This window comes from Nicotiana sylvestris, chromosome 12, assembly GCF_000393655.2.
Source record: "Nicotiana sylvestris chromosome 12, ASM39365v2, whole genome shotgun sequence".
NCBI lineage: Eukaryota > Viridiplantae > Streptophyta > Magnoliopsida > Solanales > Solanaceae > Nicotiana > Nicotiana sylvestris.
This window is the reverse complement of record NC_091068.1, coordinates 152,520,647-152,531,208: the sequence shown is the minus strand read 5'-3', so window position 1 is coordinate 152,531,208 and position 10,562 is coordinate 152,520,647. Positions and strand designations below refer to the sequence as shown.

The following is a 10,562-nucleotide window of genomic DNA, read 5'->3' as shown; positions in this document are numbered from 1 at the left end:
TGAATTCTTATCGTGCATCCTTGATTCAGTTTGAAAAGTAACTCTTTGAATTCCTTCCACGTGTTCTATGCGTACATGAGCGCTTAGTATTAGATATGCATCGATGGCTTGTGATTCCTTGATCGATGGGCGAGATTTGATCTCTGTGTGTTGATATTGGGTCAGTCTGGAGGACTCGAGGCCATATTTTGCCTATAGCTTGAGCACCGAGGTGCTGATTGTGTGAGCAAGTGTTTTTGAACTTATACGTTCGGTAGTGCCCTATTGGTAGAAATAATGACTGGATAGTTACGTAATGAGTGTGACATGTCTATGAGATATATTCATATGATTTGGAAGCAACGAGAAGAGTTTGTTGGAGGATAGAAGGACCATAAGGTGTTTAATTTCCATCTTGATTCGAGGTTTAGCCCCGAGTTATGGGCGAGTGAAGAATCTTTTCATGTTTCCTAGTTGGGAGTGAAGTAAATTGCATGTTACGGTATGATTTTAGACTTAGGAGAACTAAGTGACTGTGTAATGTTTATGACGGTGGAAGGTATACAGAGATGTTAGTTGGAGGCAAAGCAGGTGGGATATCTCTTGCGGAGTGTTCTAAGGTTGTGTGATCCTTATGTTGTCTGTTTGGAGATCTCATTTACAAGTGTAATATATGTGTTGCAGTTTAAATTTGGGTCACTTAAGAGAGTGGGGTTCAACTGTTACGAGAGTGAATGCGAGATTTACATAAGATTTAAAGTACCAGGTGGTCCGTGTTCCACGAGTGTATAAAAGGTTGAGTTTAATCTCACTATGCTATTATGGCAGCAATAGAGTATATGCATTATGAGTTATTGAGTGTGTTTTGATCTATGGCTTCGATCCAAGTGGGGGAGTCTGCTATTGATTAGTTGATTGCACGGTTATGTGCTATGTTGGTTCCAGTTTGAGGTGTACTGGTGAATCAGTTATGGCCTACGGATGGTGAATCGAGATTGAACCCGAGGATGGCACGAGTAAAGGAAATTTTTTTACAAAGTTTATGTCATGCTTCATAGATGTATGAGAATCACAGAATGTCTTGAGTTGTTGTTGGTAATGGATGCTCGGCACATAGAGTAAGAAGTTGTTTGGTTGTTCTAGGATGAGGTTACACTCTGTGGTGTCGGAGTGCTATTGAGGCATAGGTGATTTTGTTTGTTCGATCAGGCTAATTACAATTTGAGTAGAGTGAATGACTCTCGAGAATATTCTAATGTGTTCAAGATTTTACATGTAACAATTGGTTATTTTCAAGTTGTATGTGTGGCTATAAACTGAGTTTTCATTGGAAGATGTCAAGATTTGTGGCATTTCCATATTAATTATGGAATTCTATGTATCAGTATCAGGAAGGTAAAGGTAACGGATTTAGATTCACAGGAAGTATCTTCAGAGTAAAGTATTTTGAATGTGGTGCTTTTGGGAATATTTAAGAGAGTATTCAACGACTTATGAGTCTTACACGATGTGGTTTTATGCTTGGGTCTCGTGTGGTAAGTCTGGGTTGAGGAATTGTGATGTTATAGCAATAGGGAGTATCAAATTGAAGGTAATCAGAAGGGAACTCAGATAGATGGGATAGCTTGGTAGTAGGCCGAGTCAGTATGGTAAGGATATGATTAGTTCTTGGATGCTTACGAGGTAATGAGTTTCTACAGGTGTTTCGCGGTAATTCTTTTGGGTTCTAGTGACATGCATAACTCGGTTGAGTTAAAAAGATTCAGTCTTGACGGTTTAGTGTTGTGCAAATGGAACTCGGAGAGTTCAAGATGGTTTCCCCCATAGTTAGAGAGGTATATTATTCCTATTGGCATGAGGAGCATGGGATGTATAATGATCTTCTCCTAGATGGGGTCGAATATAAAAGTTCTTGGCTGGTTGAGTAAGTAGTTCCTTGTAGCTCGAAGTGGATTGCAAAGTTCTCATAATCTTCATTTAGGCAGTATAGTATATGCGGTATGTTGTGTGGGGTTGAGGTTTGCACGTGTAAGGTCACGGTTCAGTTATGAAAGAAAGGTCATAAATTCTTAGATAGCATGGGCAGCTTCAGGTGACTAGATGAATGATATCACCGATTGGTGTGGCTTAATGAGGGTATATATTTCAGATAGGTCGATATGTTTGAGTTATGGATGCTTTATTGGTATTACGGCACTATCTTGTCTGATCGTCTGATGATATTCGAGTCTGCTTGGTGGCATAGAAAATTATAGGTATACCTCTCATGAGATGATTGAGTACTAGAGGTGTGCTATATATGTGAGCAGTGGAATTGGGATCAAATATGGTAATTCGTGTGCTTTATGGACTTGGAGACTAGAAGTTCTCATATACAAGTTAGCTTGTGGTGTGGATGTCAAAGATGTGGGTAAGTTAGTCAGATGATAGTGTGTGCTATGATTCAGTCACTGTGAACCTTCGGAGGATTATTTATCTGTTGTGTGTGACTAGAATTGATGTGTGGTTCATTGATAGACCTATATAGATGTGTGTTTTCATCGAGATGGCTTTGTTGACTTCGAGTTTCCATTGGTGAGGGATGTGTTGATTCGGTTGTTATCGAGCTATTTGTAATCAGGGGGATCTATGAGTTACATTTCCGTGTTGCGAGCCGTTAGGATTTGTTGATTATAAGCACATGTGGCGCGGTGTTATTAGTGCCTCTCATCGGATTTCGAGCGGGAAGAGCACTGGGTATTGCTCGGTGGATGGCGTATCGGTTATGTCCTTTTGAGTTGTGTGGTGTTATGTAATTGCCTCGCGGTGGTTATGATGATTGCTTTGGTTTTAGACATTATATTGCGCACGGTTGTCGATTTTGAGGATAGTAACTTAAGGTGTCTTATGTGGACCAATGTTTGCATGAGGTCACGCATTGGAGCGAAGTAATGTGGAGGTATGACCTTGTGGGTTAGATTCGTGTGTTCTGTTTCTATGATGTGTGACGGGTTCTCAACCTTGTGTTGTGGTGGTACTGGTGAGCTTGCGGTACAACTCTTTCATTTGAGTCATTTTCATAAATCGAGTAAGTTCGAATTGTGGCTTATTGGTGCACGGATTGCACATGTCAAGGCTTTAGTCTGTATTGATGTGTCAATGTTACCAGAGTAGTTGTGTAGGATTAGATGAGATCATCTGGATCTTAAATGACTGCAAGCGGACTTGATTTCAGCATGTTGGAAGGATAATATCCAGGTTCAGCTCAAAAATTTGCTATGATTTTCGCCAAAGGAGAAGTGACTTCATGAATGGTTGATCTGAGAAAATAGTTATGGCTTACTATGCGTTTCATTTATCATTGGCAGTATATAGGAGTGTTGGAATAAGACTCTAGTTAATAAGAGGTTTCATATCGATATTCGGCTATTGCGTGCAACTGCTGTGATTAGAAGTTATCGCTGCAGGCGTTTGAGCTTTGTGGTATATCACGTAATCGCACCGAGGTTGCGGGTATGGGTTATTACAGCTTGTTCGGGCTTAGTCAGAGTATAGATGTGAGATTTTGATCTTATGGATGAATTCGGAAGTGGAAATGTGGTTCTAAGGTTCATGGGCTAGGTTGGACTGTGAAATTTCAGTTACATTGTGTTATCAGACCTATGCGAGATAGGGTGACATGGGATCACCCCCGGGTATGTGCATGGTAAGGTTATTTAACGATTGGTTGGCTTTTGGAACAACTCTAGGCACGTTCGAGGATGAACGTATGTTTAAGTGGGGGTGCATGTAACGACTTTGACTGGTCATTTTGAGCTTTTTCACTTTGCTCGCCAGTTCTCGAGCATGACAAGCCCCGCGTGATGTATTATGACTTATGTAAATCGTTGGTTTTGGTTTTTAGGGTAATCACAATGAATTTGAAAGAACAGTTCCAATTTGAAACTTAAAATTTGAAATGTTTAACCAAGATTAGACTTGTTGGTATATGATCTCGGATCGGAATTTTTATGATTTGGTTAGCTTCGTTAAGTGATTTTGGACTTAGGAGCGTGATCGGAATGCATTTTGGAAGTCCGTGGAAGGTTTAGGCTTGAATTGGCAAATTGAGACTTCGGTATTTTCCGGTTGATGGGTAAGATTTTGATATAGGAGTCGGAATGGAATTCCGGAAGTTGCCGCAGCTCCGTTGTGTCATTTGTGATGTGTGTGCAAAATCTCAGGTCATTCGGACGTGGTTTGGTCGGGTTTTTAATCAAAAGCGTAATTTGGAAGTTCTTGAAATTCTTAGGCTTGAATCCAATGTGATTTTGGTGTTTTAATGTTGTTTTGAGCATTCCTAAGGTTGGAACAAGTTTGAATGAGGTTATGGGATATGTTGGCATTTTTGTTGAGGTCCTGAGGGCCTCAGGTGAGTTTCGGGTGGTCAATCAGACCATTTCATGTTGTTTGGAATTGCAGAAAATTGTTGATCAGTGTTGCAGAGAAATGGCCTTCGCGTTTGCGAGTAGGCCCTCGCGTTTGCGAAGGGTTAGCTGGTGAAGGCTGGAATTTTAGCCTTCGCGTTCGTGAGGAAGGCGCCGCGTTCATGAAGGCTGATTGTTTGGGCACTGCATTCGCGGGTGAATCTCCGCGTTCGCGTAGAGTAATTTGATCAGGTGGACTTGAGGTATTTTATTCATTGCATTCGTGAGTGGTGTAACGCGATCACGGAGGTTTAGTCCGAGGAAGCATCGCGTTTGCAATGGGACGGACGCGATCGCGAAGAGGAAATTCTGGTCAAGGTTATTTTGTGCTTCGCGAACGCGAGGCTTTGACCACGTTTGCGAAGAAGGAAATTTTACCTGGGGCAGAATGTTTAAAAATGAGTTTCGCGAGTTTTGGTCTATTTTCTCCATTGTTGAACGATTTTTGGAGCTTTTGAGAAAGATTGAAGAGGGAATCAAATGGTAACACTTGGAGGTAAGATTTTTGAACTCTATACTCGATCCTATGTTGATTCCTACTTGTTTAATCAAAAAATATGTTGGAATTAAAGCCTAAAATTGGGGAATTAGGGCTTGTAATTGGAGATCTAGAAATTGGGATTTGAGGGGCCATTTGAGGTCCGATTTTGATGTTCTTGGTATGTATAGACTCGTGAGAGGATGAGTATTCTATTGATGTAAGTTTTATCGAATTCCGAGATGTGGGCCCGGTGGTCGGGTTTTCGTAATTTCGAGATTTTTGATGTAAATTGGATATTTTTGAGTGGGTTTTGTTCCCTTAGCATATTTTAATAGTTATGTATTGATTGTGGCAAGATTTGGAGCATTCGGAGGTTGATTCGTGAGGGCGAAGGCATCGCGGGCTAGAGTTTGGACCAGATCGAGGTAAGTAATGATTGTAAATGCAGTCCTGAGTGTTTGAAACCCCGGATTTCACATTGTTGTGCTACTTTGAGGTGACGCACACGCTAGATGACGAGCGTGGAATCTTGCACCGTTGGGGATTGTGACTTGGTTCGTCTCGTACTATTGTTAAGTCGTGTATTTGATTTGAAATCTTATGATATTCCATGTTTTAGAGATTGATATTACATCTTGGGTTGTATGCCATGTTTGGGGCCTTGTGCCGGCCTGTTGAGACCCTTAGAGGCATTTTCAATATTTTTCCTCACTCTATTTATTTTGAAAGCGTATCATCAGTCATGTTTTACCTGTTATTGTTTAAATCTGGTTTTATTATTTTACTTCTTAAAATGTGAAAACTATTTGGGCTAAGTTCCCTATTTTACTGATGGTCCGAGTGATTATGAGGTTGATGACTAAGATAGACCGAGGGTCTGATTGTGAGGGTATTGACTGAGATAGACCGAGGGTCTGATTATGAGGTTAATGACTGAGATAGACTGAGTGTCTGATTGTGAGATTAATGACTAAGATAGACCGAGGGTCTAATTGTGAGGATAATAACTGAGATAGACCGAGGGTCTGATAGTGAGGTTAATGACTGAGTATATCGAGGGTCTGATAGTGAGGTTAATGACTGAGAAAGGCCGAGGGCCTGGTTGTGAGGATTATATATTTATTGATCGGGCTGCACGCCGCATATATATATAGACATGGATCGGGCTGCACGCCACAACGATATGTTAGATCGGGCCGCACGCCACAGCGATATAGCGCTTGGGCTGTATGAGCCCCTCCGGAGTTTGTACTCCCCCAGTGAGCGCAGTCGACTATATAATGGATTGGGCTGCACGTCGCAGCGATATACGGATCAGGCTGCATGCTGCAGCAGTTACTATATGGTACCTATCGAGTGTGAGTGCTGAGTGTGAGCGTTGATTGGTAAGAGTTTTGTCATGAGTGACTGAGAGGCTTGCCTGAGGGGCTATAGATATACATGTACATGAGTGATGCTTTGCATAAGGGGACTGTTTATGAACTTACTGTTTTTTTCACTCCTCCTTTAAGTTAGTTTCTATTGAATATGTTGATTTAATTACTACTTTCGCTCATCTTTAGACCGAGCCTCTATCATAAATGTTGAACAATGTTTTAAATAATCTTTCATTTAAACTTAAGTTTTTAAGTTACGAAAAGGGTTGTGAATTTCTGTTATGCCGATGTGATGTATACGAACTAAGTTTTTGCCCGAGGGGGCCGATTATGGTTTTTCATCTCTTTTATTATAAATGGTATTGAACCCCTAATGAAACTGTTGGAAAGCATTTTAAATGATTTTACCAAAGGCTGGATTTTAAATGAGACGATTGACTCGTATTGTGATTTGAAAGCCTGATGTGTTTATTTAGTTTATCATAAATGTGAATTCATCGTTTCCTACTACTCAGTCTTTATTTACTCTTATTACTTACTGGGTTGGAGTACTCATATTACTCCCTGCACCTCGTGTGCAGATTCAGGTATTTCGAAACTCGGTAGCGGGTGTTGATTGCCCGGACACGAAGTCATCAGAGTTAGCAAGGTGGCTGCACGACGTTCTCAGCACTGCTTCCAGCCTATTATTTTCATTACTGTAATTAGTACATTTTTGACTATTTTGTTGTACTCAGACCTTGGTAGATGCTCATGACTAGTGACACCCCGATGTCGGGCTTGTGTAATTATTCGGCACTTTTCTTTTAAATTTTCATTATGAGATTATTGTTTATAAATGGTATAAAAACAACTTTTATTGGAAAATGGTTGATTCGAGAGTTGTGTCGGCTGGCCTAGTTTCACGATAGGCGCCATCACGGCCGGGTCGGTTTTGGGTCGTGACACTTCTACCTGGTGGCACTTTGAAATCTGGAGGTTTAACAATTTGTGACTTAACACTCTCTGGTACAATCCAAGAATCAATATGTCCTACATGATGTATTTGTCTTTCATATATTTTCAGCCAAGATTCTTTTAAGTACCAGTGTGAGCAAAAGTTGGACTTCTTGATGTTTCTCTTCTCGATAGTTGCAATTGCATGTATGCGTAGTAATTCATCAAATTGAAACTAAAAACAATCATATATTCTTTTGTTTAAGTCCACCAAGAAAGTTATTCCTTCTTCTTCAACTCTAGAACGCCATGAGTCAACAGGGAAGACCTTCAATGTTGAAAAATTATAAGTTAGTACATTATGTTAAATTATATTAAAATCATAACCTAAACATAAAACATAATACTTACATTCAAAGTAAATGCTAAATCTATCTTTTTCTTCAATTCCTCCTCTACCCAACAAGAAACATCATAAAAAGTTTCTTCTGCTTCATTTCTTCTTTTATAAAACCAACATTGTAGCTTCACTTGAATGAAATCCATCATTCTTAATATAGGCAACACCCTTGCTTCTAATAGGACAGAATTCATTGACTCAACTATGTTTGTTGTGAGCATGTCATATCTTCGTCCTAGACTACAAGAACGTGCCCACCTTTCCGGTGGTTCTTCCATCAAGTAGTCATAAGTTTTCTTATCTACTTTTGTTATATCTGACATGTATAAATCAAATTCTTTGCGCCTGTATACTCTTACAGCACTTTGGAGAAGTTTTATGACCTCACTTTTCACTTTCCTTCGCTTTAGGTTCTGCTCCAAATGATACATACAAATCTCATGATAGCTTTCAGGATATACCTTTGCAATGCCATATGCAATAGATTGATGCATGTCTGATAATTAAATTCTCACGGCTCCCAATTGGATTGCGAAGCTGACTAAAGTACCACTCATAGGAATTGTTATTTTCATATTCTGCTATTCCAAAGGCTAGTGGAAAAATTTGGTTATTTGCATCCTTTGAAACTGAAATCATTAAAACACCACGAAATTTTAACTTCAAAAAAGTTGCATCAATAGCAATCACTGGTCTACAATGATTCCAACTAGAGATTGATGATCCATATGCATAAAACATATAAAGAAACCTAAAAATACAGTATAAAACAAGGTTAATAGAAGTTAAGGACAGGTAGTCCTGAACTTCAGGTTACAAGGCCAAAAGTTAAGGACAAGTAGTCATATAGTTAGACTAACAAGGTCAAAAGTTAAGGACAGGCAGTCCTTAATTTAGAGTTACAAGTTATAAAGTTAAGGACATGCAGTTCTTAACTTTGAGTTCAAATTTCAAAAGTTAAGGACAGACAATCCTTAACTTTGAATTCCAAGTTCAAAAGTTAAGGACAGTCAGTCCTGAACTTCTGGTTACAAGCTCAAAAGTTAACTGGTTAAATACAGCATGTCCTAAATTTTATAGACTAATAAACTTGTTTTTATTGTTTACCTATTGTTGTCGTTTATCTTTATGTTAGTATATGTTCCCGAGTTTTTACTTCTCATCATATACAAGTATGAAGACAATAATTCATAATTCTCTTCAGGAGTTCCTCTTATTAAAGCGGACGCAAGTTGAATAGCACGTCACGTCTTGTGATACCCAAATGTCTAGCCCATATAATTTTTGCATTTCTGCCATAACAAAATCTGGTGTAACTTCAAACCTTAGGTCTCGAAGATTGTCGATAATGTAACCACAAATCAACTTTGAAGTTGCATGCCTTTGATCAGCTTTCATAGTGTTAACAGAGCAGTCATGATTTTCTCAATCTTTACTATCTTGAATAGTGTTGAATCTTTAATACTAAAAGCACGCACACACCACCCACACCTAGGGTTGTGCATATGGATCAGATATCCGAAATCCGATCCGATCCACTCTATTTCGGATTTTCGGATTTCAAATTTCGGATTTTCGGATTGGATACGGATTGTGTTTTATGAAATTTCGGATTTTCGGATTGGATTCGGATTGGTATGATTTTAATCCGATCCGATCCGATATCCGAAATTATATGTACCTATATAAATACACACTAAAATTTTAGGGTTATGCTTATTCATTTTTCACACACCCCCTCACTCACTTAGATTTTTCCGCCTCTCTTGCACCTCTCTTCTCTTCAGTGAAGACTAAAAGAGTCTCAATGACTCAAACTTCCGATTTTACTTTGATTTTATGTCTCTTTCTTCCGCCTCTCTTCTCTTCTCTTCTGTCTTTTATGTCTATTTCATGTTCTATTCTTCAACTTTTGATTTTATTTTGATTTTTTTGTTTGTTTTGGTAGATGGAAGATGAGATAGAGACACCGAATGAACTTTAAATTGTTGAAATTTTTTGTGACAATCCGATCCGACAATCCGAAAAATTATCCGATCCAAAGTTTAAAATCCGATCCAATCCAATGTTAATTCGGATCGGATTCGGATTGCCCTTTTCAGAATCCGAAATCCGAAATCCGAATCCGAAAGAGGCTAAATCCGATCCAATCCGATCCGTGCACAGCCCTACCCACACCTATCATCATTGCATTTTAACGAATATCTTTTTGATCTTGATCTAACAACCTTGAATTCAAAATGTCCTTTAATTGCTATATTCGAAAAATAGTTAATTATCCTCTTCTTTTTGTCAGATACTGATCCCACTTTTATTTCATCCAACGAAGCATTTTCTCTTAATATCGTAGTTGGGGATTCTTTTTGTTTCAAATTTGACCTTCGTCTAGTTAGTTGAGTAGAGATTTTTTCAGCAACTTCTTCGATTATAGGTGCACTCTCTAAGACTTGAATACCCAAAGCTTGTTCGTTGTCAATCTCTATAATACTTTGTCCTTCTACTTGAATAGAATCAAATGTTTGAAGCACCTCTTCAGTTATTGGTTGAGCTTCAACTATATCTATTTCCATTATTTGTTGGCATTTGTTTTGATTGTCATGTTGAGTTTCTCTGTTGACATGTGTTTGAAGCACTTCTTTAATTATTGGTTGAGCTTCAACCATATCTATTTCCATTATCTGTTGGCATTTGTTTTGATTGTCATGTTGAGTTTCTCTGTTGACATGTTCAAAGGTGCTTGTTGATCCAAAAAGTGTTTGAGAAATATCAACAATGAAACGACAGCCCTTGAAGAGTGAATGAGTTTTTAATAACTCTATATATGTGTGAAGATCTAAATCTTTGGATACAAGCATTCCCTTGCTTGTTCCAAGGTTGATATCAAACCATATCACTGCTTCAAACTTGTCTCTATCCAATTCAATAACTTCAAAGATCTGTTTAAT

The 10,562-nt window shown here is 38.8% G+C and overlaps 1 protein-coding gene across 1 annotated transcript; it reads right to left on the bottom strand.

Annotated features, from left to right (window-relative positions):
• Nucleotides 1-7,452: 7,452 nt before the first annotated feature.
• LOC104224370 (uncharacterized) lies at nt 7,453-8,111 on the bottom strand. Its single transcript, XM_009776002.1, has 2 exons — nt 7,629-8,111; nt 7,453-7,545 (listed from the first exon to the last, which is right to left on the bottom strand). Exons 1-2 carry the CDS (start codon nt 8,109-8,111, stop codon nt 7,453-7,455), a joined length of 576 nt encoding a protein of 191 aa, XP_009774304.1.
• Between the last annotated feature and the right edge of the window lie 2,451 nt (nt 8,112-10,562).